At 47.5% G+C, this 22,291-nt stretch overlaps 3 protein-coding genes across 3 annotated transcripts; all 3 read left to right on the top strand.

Annotated features, from left to right (window-relative positions):
- Positions 1 to 6,449: 6,449 nt before the first annotated feature.
- Positions 6,450 to 7,241, top strand: LOC123125658 (protein app1-like). Its single transcript, XM_044546122.1, has one exon. It carries the CDS (start codon positions 6,493 to 6,495, stop codon positions 6,982 to 6,984), a length of 492 nt encoding a protein of 163 aa, XP_044402057.1. The 5' UTR covers positions 6,450 to 6,492; the 3' UTR covers positions 6,985 to 7,241.
- Positions 7,242 to 9,202: 1,961 nt separating this feature from the next.
- LOC123125660 (protein PELPK1-like) lies at positions 9,203 to 9,899 on the top strand. Its single transcript, XM_044546123.1, has one exon. The coding sequence runs from the start codon at positions 9,271 to 9,273 to the stop codon at positions 9,673 to 9,675; it is 405 nt and encodes a 134-aa protein (XP_044402058.1). The 5' UTR covers positions 9,203 to 9,270; the 3' UTR covers positions 9,676 to 9,899.
- Positions 9,900 to 11,954: 2,055 nt separating this feature from the next.
- Positions 11,955 to 12,851, top strand: LOC123125661 (protein app1-like). The gene has a single exon (XM_044546124.1). The coding sequence runs from the start codon at positions 12,038 to 12,040 to the stop codon at positions 12,545 to 12,547; it is 510 nt and encodes a 169-aa protein (XP_044402059.1). The 5' UTR covers positions 11,955 to 12,037; the 3' UTR covers positions 12,548 to 12,851.
- Positions 12,852 to 22,291: the final 9,440 nt, after the last annotated feature.

Genomic DNA, 22,291 nt, shown 5'->3' on the forward strand with positions numbered 1-22,291 from the left:
CATTTAGTAAATTTTCCCCCACCTCCCATTCTCCTCTCGATGCCGACGCCCTTCCCCGACGCCGATCGACGCCGACGCCGCCAGGCTGCTGCCCCGACGCCGATCGACGCCGACGCCCTGCCCCGACGCCGGCGCCCTGCCCCCACTGAGCTCCGCCGCCCCCCACTTCCCCTGCCCTACGCCGCCGCCCTTGCCCTGCGCGCCGCCGCCGCCCCTGCCTTGCCTCTGCGCGCCGCCGCCGCCCCTGCCCTTCCCCGTGCGAGCCGCCGCCGCCCCTGCCCCTGCGCGCCGCTGCCGCTGCCCCGACGCCGGCGCCCTGCCCCCAGTGAGCTCCGCCGCCCCCCACTTCCCCTGCCATACGCCGCCGCCCTTGCCCTGCGCGCCGCCGCCACCCCTGCCCTGCCCCTGCGCGCCGCCGCCGCCCCTGCCCTTCCCCGTGCGAGCCGCCGCCGCCCCTGCCCTGCCCCTGCGCACCGCCGCCGCCCCTGCCACCGCCTGCCGTCCTCCTCAAACAAAGAAAAGGAAGAAGAAAAGGAAGAAGAAAAGGAAAAAGAAAAGGAAGAAGAAAAGGAAAAACAAAATAAGAAAAGGAAAAAGAAAAGGAAGAAGAAAAGGAAAAAGAAAATAAGAAAAGGAAAAACAAAATAAGAAAAGGAAAAAGAAAAGGAAAAACAAAATAAGAAAAGGAAAAAGAAAAGGAAGAAGAAAAGGAAAAAGAAAATAAGAAAAGGAAAAGGAAAAGGAAGAAGAAAAGGAAAAACAAAATAAGAAAAGGAAAAAGAAAAGGAAGAAGAAAAGGAAAAATAAAATAAGAAAAGGAAAAAGAAAAGGAAGAAGAAAAGGAAAAAGAAAATAAGAAAAGGAAGAAGAAAAGGAAAAAGAAAAGGAAGAAGAAAAGGAAAAACAAAATAAGAAAAGGAAGAAGAAAAGGAAGAAGAAAAGGAAAAAGAAAAGGAAGAAGAAAAGGAAAAAGAAAAGGAAGAAGAAAAGGAAAAAGAAAAGGAAGAAGAAAAGGAAAAACAAAATAAGAAAAGGAAGAAGAAAAGGAAGAAGAAAAGGAAAAACAAAATAAGAAAAGGAAAAAGAAAAGGAAAAACAAAGTACTTGGCAATGCTCAAACAAAAACTTCTATGCAAATTACTGCTCAATAATCTTATTTTTTAATTCCTCCTCCTCTATGTCCCCTTAATCTTATTTTTTTTAATCCTTTATACTTAATTAATTTTTACTACATGCAGGAGTGACATATGGCGGACGATAGAGCCGAGCCGCTTAGGGATCCGGAGGCTGAACGTTATTTAATGGGCATCATAAACAACGAGATTCCTTATGTGCCGGGCTCACAATATGAGCAAGAAGAGGATGTAGTCTCTTCTTTTCTGAACCTTGACGGTGGAACAGACATTGTCGATGATCAAGAAGGTGAAGGAACGGACATTGTCGACGGAGGTCAACCGTCAACAAACGACGATCTCGAATTGCAAGTAGCAACCACCTCCGGCGAGGTATATATATACATTGAGCCTCTCGTGATACAAACTTACTGAAATGTGAATACATATGTATTAACGCGCGCGACTCTCTTTCTTTTTTTAGCCCTCGGATGGATCGAGTACGACAAAGCGTGGCAAATCCAAGGCGATGAAAACAGGAGAAACATATGCCATTGATTTTGTCAGTGAAACCGGCAAGCCCCTACAGCACACCTCAAAGTTTATCAACCAATGCGGAGTCGTTGTTAGAGACAACGTCCCGATCACCGTCCAGGAATGGAAGGAGCCAAAGAAGGCACGTCTTGGTTTCAGTTTTGTCGACAAGAGAATGAAAAAGGATTGCTGGAGAAAGCTTATGGAACATTTCATTCTACCTCCGGAATACAACAAAGTCGATGAATTCGGTAACGAGGTTCCGGGTGGACGTGAGAGGAGGAGGCTAGTTAAAGAGTTCGCTCTTCAGAAGATGGGCGAAGCATTCCGGAACTTCAAGAAAAATTTAACCCGTGACTATGTCAACAAGGGCAAGACTCCGGATTTCAATGGACAACATGAGAAACTGAAAGATGATTGGCCAGAATTTGTGAGGCAATAGAAATCGGAGCATTTCAAGGAAATATCGAAAAAAAAGGATAATGCGAGTAAGAAAAAGTTCCATCATATTATGGGGCCAGGAGGATACCGCCTTTCGGAGCCTAAGTGGCAGAAGATGGAGGAGGACCTGAGGGTGCAAGGAATCCCTCTAGGTACAGAGGGATGGGACCCAAGGGCCAAAAGCTGGTGGTACGGGCATGGGGGATTGCTAGACCCGGAGACAGGGGTGTGTGTTCACCGGAAGAAAAAGTTTGCTCCCACCGAAGCCCTTATTGACGCAATGACCCAAGCTCAAGAGGGCTTGATCAAGTTCAACAGAGAGAAAGACGCACTGACAACAGCCCTCGGGAATGATGAACACGAAGGACGTGTATGAGGCAAAGGCAGAGTTCCGTGGAAAGTAGAGTTTTCCCAGGACAATGACCCGTACTATTACAGAAGCCGTAAGAGAAAGACGGACCGGGATGCAGATCTTCTGGCGAAGTTTGCATCGGAACTCCATGAGTTGAAGCAGACCGTGCATGAACTAGTAAAAGAAAAATCGGCTGCAGGGCCGCATGAAGATCATGAAGCGGATCGCGGAAGCCAGCAGCGGAGAAGCAGCGTGGCTTCCACGGATGCCCCGCCTGGTGCTAATGCACCGATGATCGAGATTCGTGCACCAGAGCCTCACTACCCCGTGGATGATGTAAAGGAGATGAAAGAATGTGATCTGCATTATCCCGTGGGGAACGTTTCCACGAAGGTAGCTACCGGCAGTGCTTTACCCTGTACACCTGGAGCACTCCACCACAACAACCCCATTGCATATGGCTATGCTCGTGTCACGGTGGAAGACATAGTCCAAGGGTTTGAGGACCTGGAGATTGACAAAGCTACACCCGAAGGGGAGAGAAGACTTGGAGATGTCAAGCGCCAGATCATTCTATGGAAAAAGAAGTACATAGTGTTTCCAGGCGAGGCGCCAAGGCTAACAAGTCCACCCCCTCCGATGGTGGTGGTGGTGGTGGCGGTGGTGGTGGTCGTGGTGGTTCACCTACACCTCCTTCACGCCATTCGACGCCGTCCCCCGATCCACAACCTCCGGCGGGTACGACGCCCCCCAATCCTCCTCCGGCGGGTACGCCCCCCCCCAATCCACCTCCGGCGAAGAAGCAGAAGCAGGCGGACAGCAAGGAAACCCGCTCCTGGACTATTAACCCGGACCCTTATGTACCTAAGACCACAAGGGTACCGGAGCCATCACTGAAGCCTCTCCTCCCAAGGCCTTGGGAACTTAGTGAAGCTGAAACCAAATTGGCCGCGTCTGCTCATTATGAGAAATGGAAGGCGAATACGAAGGCGAAAAAAGAGCCTGAGCCCAAGCAAGTATTCACTGAGAAGCAAAAGAAGTGGGCTAAGGATTTTTTGACAACACCGTCCCAAGCCGAGCTGAATATGCCTGACGACTATGGACATGAACTTCGTAGGCAAGCAAAAATATTGAAGGAGGAGAAAGAAGAAAGTAAAAAAAGCGGGAAACAAGTTGACCAGCTCGGGATGCAGAATAAACAATCGATCCCCCCGCTCATAGTGAAAGCCGGTCCGGAAGAGGACCCCGAGATCATAGCAGCTGCGGCAGCACTTGGATTGACTGTAGCGAGTGCCATGAAACAAGCGTCCGAGATGGGTTTGACTCTTCGTGCCTTCTTAGGCCTTGAGGATGCGCCAGTATGTGAGATAGCATTACAATATGTGCGGAATGGGCCTCTCGTCGAGCCTGCGCGGGAAAAGAGTCTACCACCACAAATGCGAAATCTGCTACGTTGGTACAAGCAATTCATAACATGGGCCGACAAAGAATATGTTTATGCGGATGTTACAGAGGAGCATCACACCAAACGGTACTCTGTACAAGTTCATATGAGTGAATTGTTCCAGCTGTTCAATCTGCGCGACCTCGACAAATCTATGCTGAGTTGCTACGTTCTGTAAGTGGTTTATTTCTACCTCATCTCGTTCTTCATTGCCTGCACTATATATATATATATATATATATAATGGACATGTGTTACAAAATCACCCCGAAGACGTGCAGAAAGACTTGTACAAGTTTCTTAGAAAGCATCAACTCAAAAGTCATATTCTATTTCTTTACCATTTTGGGTGAGTGTTTCTCTCTTGTGCCCATTCTCTTTTGTTTACTCCATGCATGGTATGTCTAATCGATGAGTTATGCATGACTGTGCATGTAACGTGTCCGCAGGTTCCACTGAATTCTGCTAAATATTGAACTTCACACCTCCAGAGTTCTAATCATGGACTCTATGGATTCGGATCCAAAGCGTTGGGCCGACATGAGAAAAATGCTGCAAAAGTAATTATTTTCAATCATTTGAGCTCTATATCGATCGGTCTCTTTCGTTCATTTCCTAATATCAAGTAACTAATAACTCCCTTGTTCATTTAATTTTCTTTGCCCTGTAGGGTTTGGAGACGGTTCTCAAAAGAAATTGTCGATGAATTCAAACATGAGCTAGATTTTAGAAGGTTAGTTAATGTGGATAAGCAGCCACCGGGGACCAATCTATGTGGATACTATGTTTGTGAGAACATCCGGAGACACACCTCTGAGCGGAAGGCATCGGATAGCGTGCGGAAGGCGACGGATAACTTGCGGAGGAGGCTTAGTCCAGAAGCTCGCTTCCGACCAATTCAAGATGAATTAGCAGGATTTTTCATGAGGAAAGTCATCAATCCTAAAGGAGAACACTATACCGAGGACGAAGAAATTTATATGCATACCCGAGATTGAAACTTGTTCGAAGTTGTATATGGTCATCCATCCTAATTGTGTATGGAAACTTGTTCGAAGTTGTATATGGTCACCCGAGATTGAATATATATTATATATTCCTCTTGAATTCTTCTTGTTTGAAATTTCATATGCATGTATATAGTAGCGTAGAATATGTGTACTGAAACTTCATCAAAATTAAAATAAAACACAAAATAAAATATAAAAGAAATAAAACACTACAAATTAAAAAGAACCAGGTTTAGGGGGGCTAAAACCCTAAACCTGCGGAGGAGGCCTTTAGTCCCGGTTAGCCACGAGAACCGGGACTAAAGGTCCTCCGCCCCGACGGACTCCTGGCGCCCACGTGGACGGGCCTTTAGTCGCGGTTCGTAAGAGGCGCGACTAGGGGGGGGGGGCTTTAGTCGCGCATATTTAGTCCCAGTTGCACAACCGGGATTAATGGCCTTTGCGAACCGGGACTAAAGGCCCATTTTCTACCAGTGGAATATCAAAGTACGCTGTCCACATACATGTTCATCCAGCGCTACTTGCAAGAGCTTCGACAAATCCCACCGAAGTAACATAAAATCATGAAGTCTGGGACAGCTACAAGTAGTACGGTGCCAAGGTGGATACCACCTGGTTCTGGGGAGACCAAACTGAATGTAGATGCGGCTGTAGCAAAATCATCAAGTACTGGCGCTGTTGGAATTGTTTGTCGCAGTGCAGATGGTCAGTTTCTGGGCTCTTCAGCACTTGTTTTCCGGGGAGTCATTGAGCCAGCGATACTAGAAGCGTATGCATGCAGAGAGGCTCTAACTCTAGCGGAAGACTTGGTCGTCGATAGGCTGCGTATAGCATCTGACTGTCTGAGAGTCATCAACGACCTACAGAACCAAGTGCACCGATGCGAGTACGGTATGATTTTACGGGATATTTATAGGAGTAAGTCGAAGTTTCTTAGTTGTGATTTTGTTCACGAACAACGCAAAAGCAACGGTGAAGCACACAATTTAGCTAGGATGGCTACTACCTTAGATTTTGGCCGTCATGTGTGGCTTAATGGTCCTCCGGAGAATCTTTGTATTCCCCAAAACATTCTGATATGAAATAAAGCGCGTTGTTTCTCAAAAAAAAAGCAGACGTAGAGTCATCAGGGAACTAGTCTCGTAGAAAACTAGGTTTAATAGTTGTGATTTCATGGACGACAACATTTTACAGCAATGCATGGGCAAAATATATTTGTCTTTCGAAATGGCAGCATTCCTGCACGGGCAAAATATGGACGCTGAAACAGAAGGGTGGCAAGGAGCAGGACACCAGAGCAGCGCCACCAGCTCCACACCAAAACGCAGGAAATTCAGGCCATGCAGATGCATCCACTTTCCGGTCTTCCTCAGCTGATCGATTGAACAAACATTTTCCTTTTGGTCAACACGCTGGCACTTCCGTTACCAACCGTAACTAGAGAAAGCTGTGTTGGCCACTATATTGTGAGTCTGGTTCAACAAACCTATCTAATCACTTGGTTAAGGCTATATATTGCCTTGCATCCCAACTCGCTGCAATCACTACCCAGGCACGACGCTAAACCAGCTCAGAGAAACTACTAGCTAGCACTGAGCAATGGCTTCCAAAGCGAGCTTGTTGGCCGTGATCATGGCGTGCACGCTCCTCGGCGGCCACACGTGCCACGGCGCACGCCACTTGGCCGAAACCACCCCGGCGGCTGCCCCACCCACTGCGGCTGCTGTCCCTGGCCTCCCGGCCGTGCCTACCATGCCAACGCTGCCACCGATGCCGGCTGTGCCAACGGTTCCGGCTGTGACAGTGCCAGCTATGCCGATGGTGCCCACGGTGACCGTGCCACAGGTGACACTGCCACTGCCTCCTATGCCTGCTGTTCCTTTAGTGCCCAAGGTGACCATGCCTCCGATGCCCACCATCGTCGTGCCCAAGGTGACCATGGCGCCGATGCCCACCGTCGTTGTGCCTAAGGTGACGGTGCCACCGATGCCCGCCATTCCTTCCATGCCCAAGGTGACACTGCCGCCGATGCCTTCTATCCCAACCGTCAACGTGCCGATGCCGTTCCTGGCGCCACCTCCATCAGCATAGGTGTGCCATGTGCATGGCGTTGCATTGACGGTGTCGCGTTCTTCATGTTCGATCCAGTGCTAGACCACTCGACTGCTCTTGTGTGAAATATTTGTGTTCGCCATGTATGTTTTGCATTTCAAGTATCAGATGTCAGTTAGTGTGGGTTGATTTTTTTTGGGTCGTCCCAATACATATGCAGTATTTCTATGTATTTAATGGTGTATTTCTATTCTATCATTCTTATATTGGAGGAGGGTTCAAAAACTTCAAGATCACATCAATAACCTGCAATGAAAACATGTTCACATTCTTATACTCACTCCGGCCGGAAATACATGTCAGAGAAATGGATAAAAAATAAATGTATCTAGAACTAAAATATGACTAAAGATATCCATTTCTTCAACATGTATTTTCAGACGGGGGGAGTAACATCCAAAGTGTATTAGCAAATATTGTCTCTCTCCTTATCACGTCTCACCTAGCACATGAACTCTCTTCTCCAAATCCTTCTCCCTCACTGGTCCATCGGCAACAACTCTAGGGTTTGTTAGAGAGGAGGTTGCTAGCTTTCCCCTTGACCCGTTGGCGCCACTGCGGGACCCTTGGCCTCCACTGGCCGCTGCGATGGCGGAGGATGGGACAACCCCGGATCTAAATGTCCTTGTTCGTGTTCCGTAGGATTTTTGAGTTCTTCATTGCCGATGAAGTTGGGGCAAAGACGTGATGGAATATTGGTTCCTTGGTTTCCCCATGTCAATATCCTTCCTTCGAGCCTCCTCGATGACTCTGAGGATGCTGTCGATCGTTGGGCATTCGGTCTGGCGTGATTACTGTGTGTTCACCGTGGCGGCCGCGGCCCGCAGAGGGGATGGTGTTGCGGTGTTTTTGTTATTTAGTTGAGTGTATATAATTTCATATCCATGGAATGAAGCTCAACTATATAGTAAAGATGTAAGTTGCAATCCGGATCATTGATCTATATCAGAAGTCATATTTTTTTAAAAATGGGTGGGGGCACCGAAGATAACCCCATAAAGCCTAATTGGGATAGAGAAGCAACATGGTAGTTTGAGTTAAATTTGAATCGCATAACATAGTGGACGAAGAGCTGATAAAGACAACTATAACATTGGACAAGGAGATAAGAGAGGTACATACCACCGCCATCTATTGCCTTCTTTATAGCAGCGAAAAAACTCCAAGGGATTAGGAAACTTCAAAATATGTGTGATGTATATTTTACGGACATATATGCAATGACATGCAATGGGCAAGTTTTACCATCTGAATGAGGATCAACGGGGAGATCCATGCGAACAACAATTGGGCTACAATATTCGACTGAACAGGAACCCTGCACAATATACCTCTACAGTACTTTGTTACAGTACCTAATCTGTGCAATCCAATTTTGATCCAACCGCCATGTTACACCGTGACATGCCATTGGATCCCTGTCAGTGCCATATTTTACACCTATAACTATCAATATCCATAGTATTTTAGCATTCATTCTAAAATAATTGAAGATGTAGGATTGTTCTAAGTCAAACATTTTTAAGTTTGAGCAATCTTCAAAAAATATTGCGAAGATATACAATAACAAATATGTATAATATGAAAAAATATTTCATAATGTCCTAATAATGAAAAAAAATGGTATTGTAGATGTCGGCATGGTCTATATATAAGACTTGGTCATACTTAATAATGTTCGACTTTGGACAAATCTAAAACTTCAGTTATGATCTAACCACACAAATACATGAATAATCCTTTTTAATTCTAGCTAACTATATGAGGCGATCAAATCCTAATGGATGGACCGCAATTTGGATCTTCAGTTGAAATGGAAAACAGAGGGTGACGTAGAGAAGCACAACAGCAGGGGCATGATACAGAGACGACGGAGCCATGCTGAAACTGAATATCGCCACTAAGCAGCAAATTAGCAAACGCACGGGCCACGAGCTGACGGGCAAAAAAATATGCGAGCAGGACAGGACAGAAGAGCAGCACCACCGGCTCTACACCAAAACACAGAAAATTCGAGCCATGCAGACGCATCCACTTTCCTTTTGGCTTAACACGCTGGCATCTCGATTACCAACCCAACCGTAGCTATGTTGGACACGATAATGTGAGTCTGGTCCAACAACCGATCTGATTCTGATCACTTCGCTAAGGCTATATATTGCCTTTTACTGAGCCATGTTTTTGCATCCCACAACAAAGCAAGAGCAGCTAGCCTTGCAATCACTACCCAGTCTCAAAGAAACTTGTACTAGCTAGCACTGAGAAATGGCTTCGAACACGAGCTTGCTGGCCGTGATCATGGCGTGCACGCTCCTACTCACCGGGCACACGTGCCAGGGCGCACGCCACTTGGCCGACACGACTCCGGCGGCTGCCCCTACCGCTGCTGTACCTAGCCTGCCGGCCGTGCCGACCCTGCCTGCCGTGCCCACGGACACGGTCACCCTGCTGCCACCAATGCCGGCGGTCACCCTGCCCACCGTGCCACAAGTGACGCTGCCGCCCATGCCTTCCGTCGTCGTGCCTAAGGCGGTGCTGCCGCCCATGCCCAAGGTGACGATGGCGCCGATGCCCGCTATTGTCGTACCAAAGGTGACACTGCCGCCAATGCCGTTTGTCCCGAATGTGAACGTGCCCATGCCGTTCCTGGCGCCACCTCCGTCTGTGTAGGCGACTCAGTGCGGCGGCCTTGATGCGGGAGTGGCCACGACTACATGTTCTTTACGCCTCCATATTTTCTTACATGTAACTCTTTACTTTTTTTTTTGAATTGTTTGGATTGCTACCACATATGTCACGTGGTAGAACTCTTTACATTTGTATGTGATGTGTACCAGTTGTTCATATACCAATTTATTTAAGCCACCATATTTTTATTGTTGGTGTTTCTTGAATTTTGACGGTTGTTCCATTGCACATAATCGTGTTTTTGTATGCGATCTTTGCCTTTTAAGGCCAAAAATGACAGATGTTTGTTTTGTTCAAAAGGAATGTCAAAAACTTTTGACCTCTACCTACTCGAATGCATATAACCATAAATTTATTAAAATAGAAACAAGACAACATGGCTATATCATCTACTTGCAAGCAGAGTACATGGAGAAGACAACAATGGCAGAATCACAACAAAGACGAGATAAAAAAAAACACATACAATTAAGTCGGCATTCTTCTAGCAAAGCCTTCAAGGAGATATGCCCTCGTGCCGATGTCAGGAGGTCTAGCCTATGAAAGCCATGATGGGAATTTTCATTATAGATGCAGGATCCAACTATTAGGCTAGAACATTGAGAAAAGAGACAATATGTTGAACAACAAAATTATGGAAATAGCACCGTTACCGTATCAATCACAATGATAGATGCACATACGATCCCACAATAAAAAGAAATATGTAAAGAATTTCGCGGATGCGGTATTAAACATAGTCGGGATATACATGACAAGTAGCAACATGCGGAGATATGCACTAAAAACAACAACCAGATACAATTCAATTGCCTTCTTTACAATTAGTTCACACCATCAAAATATTGTACATCTGCTTAACAACATCGAGGAGCTAACATCCTCACATTTTTAAGAATTCATGCACCAAGTAACAAACCCACGAAAGACACAATATTTACTAAACTTAAAGATTTTAGATAGCCGTGTGGGATGCGCACCACAAGGGGTGAGATCCTATATCGTTGAATCCACCGTGGGATGAGGGCGCACCCCTTGTATGACAGGTTGTGTACCGTTGCTTCATTACCGGGCCGCTGAAGAAGATGATGATGATGACGATGGGTACACAAATGGGATCTGGGATGGGTTGTGAAACCATCATTCCACAGGACACCGTCTCCGTACCCAAGACACCGCTGCCAAGACTACATAACAGTAGCAAAAAAGATGAAAAATACCCTATGTAAAGATTTGGGGTTATCCTGTCTCCTGCGGCTAGAAGACCGCCGAAAATGAAGCAAACCAACGTATATGTAGGTGGAGGACACTTGCCTTTAATGATTTCAGGCTCTACGTCTAAGGGTGGCGAACTCATCGAACCAGTGCATATTTGATCTTCTGTAGTTTTTTCACCGCATTCTTGGAGTAACTACTCAATGTAGCAATTATTTTTTATTTGGTCATGTTTGTTCTCTTTGTTGGTTTACTCAGCTTGTTGCGAGTCATGTTGGCAACCCCCGACTATCTATCTGGACGTGAAAAGGAGATAATTTGACGGCCATCATCAGAGTATGTGGTGGATAGGTCGGACTAAAACATGCTTGGGTGGTTGGGCTAAGAATGTACAAAGACAAGCTGCTATGTCGAACTATAGCTGCCACGCGGAAAAGTGTCCTCCACCTACATATACGCTGGTTTGCCTCATTGTCGAACTATATGCAATTTGTATGCAAGTTTTTTTGTGCAATTTAATTTATTTTTATTTGAATTTATTTCTTTTTTTAAGTAATATCAATACCCTTATTTCATTCGTCCAAAGAAAAATTTATGTTTATATTTGTTTATTTTTAAATTTTATTAATTTAAGTTTTTGTAATTTGAAAAGGTGACTGGTCCCGAAAAGAATCAGTCAGGATGTAATCAAATCGTCTTGATTACAAAAAAAAAGAAAGAAGCAAAGCACATCCAAATGCATGCCGTGGAGCCGAGTTCATTCACTTTGCCAAAGATCACCAGAGCCGCGTTAGCATTTTTATTTGACAGAATAAGGAAAGTTGAGCCAGCTCCAGCTCCAGCTCCTCACCTAAACACCGGGAATTTGAGCCATCCCTGCATTTTTCTCACTAACGTACACACAATTCTGATTACCAACCATGGTTCCACAGAAGTTGTGCTGCCTACCACGACGAGTCTGGCCAACGACCAATCTAAGCAAGCCATTACCGGGGCTATAAACCGCCATGCATTGACATCGGTTCTTCCATCGCAACAGAGGAAAAACATCTTGCAGTTGCTTCCCAGTTTGCATACACGACAGTAAGCCATCCCAGATAAACTCCAGCTAGGAGCTTGCTAGCTAGCTATGGCTTCCATGGCGAGCTTCTTGGCCACGATCATGGCGTGCGCGCTCCTCTCCAGCAACACGTGCCATGGCGCACGCAACTTGGCCGACACTACTCCTCCGGCTGCCCCTACCGCTGCTCCTGTCCCTGGCATCCCAGCGGTGCCGACCTTGCCGGCAGTTGTGCCCACAGTGCCGGCCATGACCGTGCCACCTATGCCCACCGTGCCCACGGTGCCGCAGATGGCACTGCCGCCTATGCCGGCTATGCCTGTTCCCACGGTGCCGGCTGCGACCGTGCCACCTATGCCGACCATGCCCACAGTGCCGCAGGTGACACTGCCGCCTATGCCAGTTGTTCCTTCCATGCCCAAGATGACGATGCCCCCGATGCCTGCCATTGTCGTGCCAAAGTTGACCATGCCGCCAATGCCCGCAATTGTTGTGCCGAAGGTGACAATGCCGCAGATACCTACCATCCCGAGCATCAATGTGCCTATGCCGTTTGTGGCGCCGCCTCCGTCTGCATAGGCGCCTCTCAGCACACATGATAGTTCTTTTGCCATGTCGATACTTGGCGCACTTCATGTCGCAACGGCTACATCACTGTGGTGTTGCTACCACAGAGTATTTGTTCTTTTCAAGTGTATGTCTTACGTTGTAAGCCTTAGGTTTTTTAATTATGTATACACGTCGACATATGTATTGTTAGTTTCCATTGATGGTTGAGGTTGTCCCATTGTAGGTATGCAACATTTCTACGTGTATATGTTACGTGTATTTTAACTATTGTACATCAAAGTTAATGACGAGGAATGGTACATTGTTTCTCTTCTTTCGGGCCTATGAAAGTCGGCAGCATACAAAATCTGAAGGAAAAAAAATAAACGCCTGACAAATAAACAAATATATTTTTAACCAAACTCCAATAATTGTGCGATTAATCTGACATATTTTACCCCGCAAAAAAAAAAATCTGATTGCCAGGTGGTCTCCTAACCATCCATTCCCATGTCGTGTCACTTTTTCAGTCCGAAATGTTTGACCCTTTCCTTTCAGTTTACAATATGAAACTTTCTTAATTATGCATTTCTGCAACTAAAGTTGCATGGAACTCTAGGTTTTACAATGTGTAATTTGGTTGACCGATAAACGTCGCAGCCGCCTCCTCCTTCAAAAAAAGGCCTAGGGTTCTTCTGCCTTCCGCCGGCGCTGCCGTCGGCCCGCCTTCCATGTTTTTTTGAGTTTTGTTAGGGTTTCTGTCCTACTCAGAAAGTCGAGACGGCGGCGGCTCCGAGAAGATGGAATAAGGTTCTCCCCGTCTAGGCGCCGTCACGGTGGTGCATCTAGCATCGTCGGTGGGCGTGTGGAGATGTGTCCGCAGCGGATCTGCCCTTGGTGGACTTTCTCGGATCAGGTCGTAGTTCATCTATGCTCGTGTGTCTTCAGGTTGGATCCCTCCGTTCTACACTACTCTTCAACTGCGGGGATTGCTGTACTGGTGCGCTGGTCCTATAGGGCCTTACCACGATGACTTCCCGACTGTCTACTACAACAAGTTTTGGCCGGCTCCGGCGGGTGAGGGCGATGACGGTGGGGCGCCTTCTGCTCACTTCAGTGGTTGTAGTCGTCGCTAGGTGGTCTACTGATCTGGTTGTAATTTTTATTATTTCTGGTGTTCGTTGTAGTGCCATGATTGAAGATGAATAGATCGAAAGTTTTCCTGCAAAAAAAAACTTCAATTCTTTAGTCACCTTAGAAAATAGCAAATTTGGCCATCTTTCTAAAAATATAAAACGCACTTGACTATTCACATTTTCCAATGCAGGACTTTGACTATACTACTTGCTTGTAATATGCCTATAATAGTAAAAATGATATCCCCTCTGTCCCCAATTGTAGGTTCTATTTGGATTTCTTTTAGGTCACATTACTAAGTTTATATGAAAAGTTTGACTAAGTTCATAAAAAATAATATTATCCACAATATTAAGTAAGTTTATGTGACGCCCGGATAATTAAGCTACAGTAACCCTCTGCTAATGATGCCACGTCACCTTGATTACTGTTGCTAATCTTGCGTTAGTTCGAAACCAATTTGAATTCAAATTCAAAATCAAGCAAACAATAAAAGTTTTCAAATATTAAAACTAAAATGTTCGGCGTGAGCCAAATATTGCATAGGTAAGTATGATCGAGAAACCACACTTTTAGAAATGGTTTAAATACTCTAAAATATTTTAAACAGTAGCAAAAACAATTAATTGAATGCCTTTTACAAAAAAAATAAAAATATTAAACTATCTTATTTAGTTGCCCAAACTTATGTGGCAGTAGCCTATTTATTAACACTAAATTAGGGACTACTTTTATAGTTTATAAAACTAAAATAAAAGAGGAACTAAAGTAAAACAGAAAACAGAAGAGAAAAATCAAACAAAAGTAAAATAAAGACAAAAGAACCCCCCCTCGCTGGGCCTCGGCCTAGCTAGCCATCGGGCCAACCAGGCCGGCCCAGGAGCCCCCTATAACCCCCCTGAGCCACCACCGAAACCCTAACCGTTCTCCCCAGTCGCCCCACTCGCTCCCCCACCCCCCTCGATTGGATCTGGATCGGGAGGAGCCCGATCGCATCGCCCCTCCACCCCCGACGCCGACGCCGGCGCCCGGAGCTTCCCAGCCAGACTGCCTCCTCCTTCTCACCGGCCTGCTTCCTCTCCGTCACGCCGTCTCCGTCCTCCTCCTCACGCCCCGTTGCCACGAACCCTACGACCCCTGTGAGCGACCCCGATCCTCCTGTCTTCCTTCCCCGCGCACGCGCTCGAACCCGTGCCGCGCAACGCACCCCCGCGGTGAGCGCCACGTGCCCCCCTCCTGCAGTCCTACCGCGCGCCCGCCCACTCGGGGCCGCGCCCGGTGCCGCTCGCGGCTCCTGCCGGCCCGTGCTGGCCTCACCCCGCCTCGTCTGCGCGCGCCCCCGCCGTGGCCGCGTTCGGCCACCGCCAACACCGCGCTGCACCGCCACGGCCGCCGCCGCTCCCGGCCGCGCCCCTGCCCGCGTGCTTGCTGCTGCTACTCCCGCACCGGATGATGCTGCTTTGCATCACTACACCCGCGACGCGCCCACCTCGCCATGCCGCCGCGGCCCTCCAAACCGCACGCACGCGCGCCCCTCGTCACTGCTTGCCGGAGGCCACCCGCCGCGCCGCGCCGTGCATCCCGCCATCGGCGCGCCACCGCCCTGCTGCTCCCTGCCGCAGCCACCTCCGCCGCCGCGGCCATCCCCCCTCCGCCAGCTCCCCTGGCTCCGGCCGGCGCCGGCTCCGGCGTGCGTCGGGCCTGCTCAGTGCCCCTCGCGCACCCGTCCGTTTGGGCGCCCGCACCACCGCCCGTTAGCATCGTGCCCGTTAAGGCCCGCTGGCCCTATGACAGCTGGGCCCCGCCCCCCTGTGACAATGACTGGTGGGCCAAGCCCCAGAACGTTTTAAAATAAAAATGAATTAATAAAATTTATAATTAATTAGTGAATTAATTAAGTTAATTAAACCTATTTAATTAATCTGATTAACTTGTTAGTTTAATTAAATAGTAATTAGTTTAACTAAACCCTAATTAACCTAAACAGAGTATGACAGGTGGGTCCCACTGGACCCACACGTAAGTTTGACCAGTCAACACCTCTGTTGACTGCTGACGTCATGATGACGTCAGCGTGCACTATTCTGGATAATGTTGAATTAAATTAATTAAATAAATTCTAAAAATGATTTAAAACTTTAGAAAATCATATAAAATAAACCGTAGCTCAGATGAAAATACTTTCTACATGAAAGTTGCTCAGAACGACGAGACGAATCCGGCTACGCAGCCCGTTCGTCCGCCACACATCCCCAACATATCAAACTCGCAACTTTCCCCCTCCGGTTCATCTGTCCGGAAACGTGAAACACCGGGAATACTTTCCCGGGTGTTTGCCCCTTCGCCGGTATCACCTATTACCGCGATTGGGCACCCCTAGCAACGCTCATTGTCATGTCATGCATCGTCATGCATATGTTTGCATTATATTTATTGTTTCTTCCCCCTCTTCTCTCGCTAGACTCCGAGACCGACGCCGCTGCTACCCAGTACGACTACGGTGTTGACGACCCCTCCTTCTTGCCAGAGCAATCAGGCAAGCCCCCCTCCCTTGATCACCAGATATCGCCTATTCTACTCTCTACTGCTTGCATTAGAGTAGTATAGCATGTTACTGCTTTCCGTTAATCCTATTCTGCTGCATAGTCTGTCCTTGCTACTACTGTTGTTACCTTTACCTACAATCCTACATGCTTAGTATAGGATGCTAGTATTCCATTTGTGGCCCTACATTCTTTTCCGTCTGCCTTGCTATACTATCGGGCCGTGATCACTCGGGAGGTGATCATGGGTATATACTTATATACTTTACATGATACCTGTGGTGAGTAAAGTTGGGTCGGCTCTTGGAGTACCCGCGAGTGGATCTTTGTGGCGGAGCGACATGGCAGGTTGAGACCACCTAGGCGAGAGGTGGGCCTGGCCCTGGTCGGCGTTCGTGGTTACTTCATAATAACACGCTTAACGAGATCTTGGTATTTGATCTGGGTCTGGCCACTGGCCTATACGCACTAACCAACTACGCGGGAACAGTTATGGGCACTCGGCGTCGTGGTATCAGCCAAAGCCTTCGTGATGTCAGCGACTGAGCGGCGCGCGCCGGATTGGACTGGAACGCCTGCTAGGCTAGTTCTGCTTCTGGCCGCCCACGCAACGTGTAGGTGTGCAATGGGCGATGGGCCCAGACCCCTGCGCCATAGGATTTAGACCGGCGTGCTGACCTCTCTGTTGTGCCTAGGTGGGGCTGCGACGTGTTGATCTTCCGAGGCCGGGCATGACCCAGGAAAGTGTGTCCGGCCAAATGGGATCAAGTGTGTTGGGTTATGTGGTGCACCCCTGCAGGGAAGTTTATCTATTCGAATAGCCGTATCCCTCGGTAAAAGGATGACCCGGAGTTGTACCTTGACCTTATGACAACTAGAACGGGATACTTAATAAAACACACCCTTCCAAGTGCCAGATATAACCCGGTGGTCGCTCTCTAACAGGGCGACGAGGAGAGGATCGCCGGGTAGGAGTATGCTATACGATGCTACTTGGTGAACTTCAATCTACTCTCTTCTACATGCTGCAAGATGGAGGCTGCCAGAAGCGTAGTCTTCGACGGGATTAGCTATCCCCCTCTTATTCTGGCATTCTGCAGTTCAGTCCACCGATATAGCCCCTTTACACAGATACCCATGCATATGTAGTGTAGATCCTTGCTTGCGAGTACTTTGGATGAGTACTCACGGTTGCTCCCCCCCTTTTCCCCCTTTCCTTTCTTCCTGGTTGTCGCAACCAGATGCTGGAGCCCAGGAGCCAGATGCCACTATCGACGATGACTCCTACACCGGAGGTGCCTACTACTACGTGCAGCCCGCTGACGACGACCAGGAGTAGTTAGGAGGATCCCAGGCAGGAGGCATGCGTCTCTTTCGATCTGTACCCCAGTTTGTGCTAGCCTTCTTAAGGCAAACTTGTTTAACTTATGTCTGTACTCAGATATTGTTGCTTCCGCTGACTCGTCTATGATCGAGCACTTGTATTCGAGCCCTCGAGGCCCCTGGCTTGTATTATGATGCTTGTATGACTTATTTTATTTTTAGAGTTGTGTTGTGATATCTTCCCGTGAGTCCCTGATCTTGATCGTACACGTTTGCGTGTATGATTAGTGTACGATTGAATCGGGGGCGTCACAAGTTGGTATCAGAGCCGACTGCCTGTAGGAATCCCCCTTTCATACTCCTTGGCCGAAGTCGAGTCTAGACATTGCACAACTTTACTAACATGGTTGTGTGGCTTACGGGCCCACGTCGCCATTGGATGGTATTATGATCTTTTATTCCTCGTCTATAGTCTGAGACTCTAATCTCTCTTCTATTCGGGTTAAAATGAAATTACTAACTCTAACATTAGGATCTCGTGATCACATCCACCCGGAGAGCCCCTTATTACAGATGATCGCCTGCTGCACCAGAAGATTCCAAAAATACTCTACGATATTCTCTCGAGACTTTGTTCCTGTCTTTTTTGCAATTCCCTATCACCGAATATATCCCTATGGATAAATACATACACTTGTTGTTCATACCTTCATTCGAAGTTGTGGCACCCCGGCTCAGAGCGACCGGTTTACCCTGCATTGCCAGCCCAGAGATCATGTCTTCTGGCAACACACAACATATTGGTACAGAAAACAACCGCTTTATTGATGCTAGCGGAACAGAGTTCATATTACAACAGTGGTCGAGGCCAAGCGGCACACTCGGTGCGGCGGAACAATATGTACATTATTTAGTGAACATAAAGGGGCCTTGACTCGAACAACTACGTGGCAGCGGAATAACGTCGTAGCGGAAGCTCCATATCACATGGACACTGATGTGGACACGATCTAGACTCGAACAGCGCTCCTTTCCAACGAGACTTTCCTGAAATCTGGCATGACACGCCAGGTCAGTACATTGAATGTACTTGCAAGCTCACAACAAGCATAATCATAATGACAAACAATATCATGATATTTAACCAATTATTAATAATGCAACATTATATGTCAACATGCTGTGATCAAGCCCGAACGTCCCTCAGGACAGCTTACCAACTGTGATCATCTCTGGACCACAAACACACCACCATAGTGGTCTTTCTCAAGAACAACTCGTGATCCTTACGGCGATCACAACCACGACCATCATTTGGTCCCAAATACCTCGATGGCCTTTCTGCCATCCATTGACAATGCAAAGTTCATAGCTTAGTGTGCAATTTTTATTAAACGTTGACTCATGGTGGGACCTAGTACGAGGTGTCCGTGACCGTGGACTCGGCTATCGATAGATTATACACTCTGCAGAGGTAGCACACTGTACCCACACCACGGAACCCATGGCCTCGCATTCCCATTCGGGTGGACCAACGGCATTCCGACAAAACCCCTCCATTGCCACAGCACTCTCCCGGCCACTCCGACCCAAATCCCCAACGGGCTGGTCCTGGGTGGCCCCGTGTCTACCAAAGACACCCCGACCACCGTCGTGGTCAAAACACTCCCACTCGGGGACTCGGTACCATAATCTCATCAACGAGCACACAAGATTATGTGTGCTTACCGGGCCAGGGCAAACACGACATAATCTTCCCTAGATGGAGGCACCGACCAGAGGCCGTGTCAATGGACCGAATCAAGGCCTTCCCACAAGGCAAATGTGGTTGCACTGGAAAGAAACTCGATTCAGCGGCACCATGACCCAGTCAACGGTATATTCAAGTTGAGTTATATTCAGGATTAACTTTAAACTAAAAATGACCGGTGTCATAGCATGCCATGAAATGCAAAACAACACATGCATCACATATTGATAAAAATGACCGACGTCATCCATATGCACACCAAGCATAAACGTCAACAACTCATATTACTCTACTTGCTCAAAATGACTCACAACTTAACCAAAATATTTTGCAACAAGTTTTATTAATTTCCTACGCAAGAAAGTAACTCCGATAAATTTTTCATATGCTTGACCAAAAGATATCATTATCAACAACTCTTAATTTCTTTATCACTAAGTTGGGTTCAAACATTCTGTAAGACAAGTAATATGATTAAACAAGTATTTAACAGAATATTTTCTAACAAATTTTTATCAATTTAAGAATGCAAACACAAAGCTTTAAATAATTACTAACATGCATAACAAAATTATTTCTAACATCACCTCAAATAAATTTTAACTTGCTTTACCCACTTAAACTAGTTTCAACTATTCTGTAAATCAAGCATAACAACTGACCAATACTTAACAGAATACAAATAATTCAATAATTATTTAAATGCATGGGTTAATCATTTCATTTAAGTGAGAAAATCACAAATATTGAAATGGCATCATAAAAATGTTGCTGTGGCTTGCCTTAGTGCAGATGAGGTTCACAAGCCTCCTGGTGATCCTCAAGACAAGCCTCACCTTCTGAAAATAATTTTAAACACAAAAAGAGAATATCAAGAACACTTCTGAAATTCACCAGAAATTCTAAACAGCTCAGAAAAATCTCATCTTTGGTGAGCTGTTAGATTTCCTTTCAAAGAACACAATGCAAAAAGAATCATCTCATTTGGACTTATGGTTAAAAAGTTAAAATTGTTTGAAGCTCTCTGGAATATAAATGAATTTGAATAAAAAGAAACAGCTGGGGGGTGACGTCGAAGGCGTAAAGCCCAGGGGCGCCACCACTCGTACCGCTTCGCGCGTGTACTGAGTGGCTGACTAGCGGGCCCCGCTAGTCAGGTGGGGGAAGAGGGAGAGAGAAACAGAGAGGGCCGCGGCTTCGCCGGAGCTCTCGCCGGCGACGAGGGCTCCTTGGCCCAAACGAGAGGGAGGGATTGAGAGAGGGGACGATGGCGCACCTGCCCGTACCCGTAGCGTGGCTAGGGGTGGTCGGACGGCGTCGGAAACTAGCTCGCAAGCGGAGGCAGAACATGGAGGTCGCCGGAGTTGAGGAAGACGGCGAGCAGAGGTCACTCCAGAGGCTCCAAGTGGGCGAGATGGCCTCACCGGAGAGAGGCGGAGGCCTTGGAGGGGTCGCCCAGGCCTGGGAGGGGCTGGAGCTACCGCGGCGACCAGAGGGGATCGCCGGCGAGCTCGAGCTCGGGGACGGCGGCCCGAGGCCTGCCCGGCCGGGCTACGGCTTCCTACTCGATCGTGGGGTGTGTGTGAGTGCTGGATGGTGCTCGAGGAGGCTGGGGGTGGCTCTATTTATAGGCGAGCGGCGAGGGTGCTTCGGGCTCCGCCGGTGGACACCTGTCCACGGCGCCCGGCGACGAGCGGCGTCAGTGAGAGGGGGAGAAGGCGACGGAGGTCACGCGGCCACTGTGGGCGAGCGGAGACGAGCACAGGATCAAGGGGATGGCGACGAGCACAGTGCGCTCCGCACTGTTGGGCTGGCCGGACCTTGCCCGTGCTCGCTGCGGCGAGCTCCGGCGTCGGCGAGTGCCAGGGAGGAGTTAAGGACGTCGAGACGATGATGGTGGCGGGGTTTGGCATGGTTGGGCAGGCGGGGGAAGCGAGCACGCTCGAACAGAGCGCTCGGCGTCACCCAGAGCGCGTCGACACGCATGCCTGGCATCGTGGACACGCGTGGTCACCGCGCGAACTCTCTCCTCAGGCCAGCCTTCGTCCAAAAATCATGTCTGGCATGTTGTTCGTGGTAGTTTTGAAGTTTACCACGGTTTGGTTTGGATCCAGGTGCAGTAGAGAAGATTTTACAAGCCAGGTAAGTTTCTGGTCAGTAACTTTGTGATGTTACTGTGGTCAAATGGCTGGGAGTTTGGGGCTGTGCTTTGGAGGCTAGTTATAAGTTACTAAGGTAAAGATGCACAAGAAAGTTCAGGTCAAATGGAGCAAGTAAAATGGTAGTTGCTGTAGAAACCACCATTTCTGTCCAGAACAGAAAAGATTTTCTGTAGCAAAAATATTCCAAAAAGTGATGAAATATTTTTGCTCAGGGAGGTGCCCTAGGGTCCCTAGAATATTTGTGAATTATCTTAGAATTTTCTGAGCCATAAAAATTAGGGTTGCCTTGAAGCAAACAGATCTGGCTTAGGGTTTTTGAGAGAAAATGAATATTTTTCATTTAAGAAAAATATTCCAAAGGTTATTTTGTGGTGGATCAGAAGTGAAGTGATGGTTTGGGAGAGAAGTGAACACTTGGGTGAAAGCCAAGGATGCCCAAGTGTTTAAGTCCAAATGAAAAGATTCAGAAACTCCAAGTTTCAAAAACTTTCAAATGAAATTTCAAGCAAATAAGAAAGGGCAAAAACCAGGCTGTCACAAACCTCCCCCACTTAGAATGAATCTCGTCCTCGAGATTCGGTTGCTTGGGAAAACCACTCTGGATACTGACTCTTAAGGAACTCTTCCTGCTCCCAAGTTGCTTCTGACTCGGTGTGATGCTCCCACTGAACTTTGAAAAATTTTCTGACTTTGCTGCGAGTGACCCTTTCCACTTGATCCAAAATTTTGGACGGTCTTTCTTCATAAGTTAAATCCTTTGCCAATTCTATCTCAGCCATTGCAGTCCTTTTCTCAGGCGGGGATATGCATCGTCTCAATTGCGAAACATGGAACACATTGTGTATTTCTGACAACTCCG

This window comes from Triticum aestivum, chromosome 5D, assembly GCF_018294505.1.
Source record: "Triticum aestivum cultivar Chinese Spring chromosome 5D, IWGSC CS RefSeq v2.1, whole genome shotgun sequence".
NCBI classification, from domain to species: Eukaryota; Viridiplantae; Streptophyta; class Magnoliopsida; order Poales; family Poaceae; genus Triticum; species Triticum aestivum.

Bases quoted from the DNA above. Each gene is read 5' to 3' on its own strand.
- LOC123125661 (XM_044546124.1), top strand. From the start codon at position 12,038: ATGGCTTCCATGGCGAGCTTCTTGGCCACGATCATGGCGTGCGCGCTC.
- LOC123125658 (XM_044546122.1), top strand. From the start codon at position 6,493: ATGGCTTCCAAAGCGAGCTTGTTGGCCGTGATCATGGCGTGCACGCTC.
- LOC123125660 (XM_044546123.1), top strand. From the start codon at position 9,271: ATGGCTTCGAACACGAGCTTGCTGGCCGTGATCATGGCGTGCACGCTC.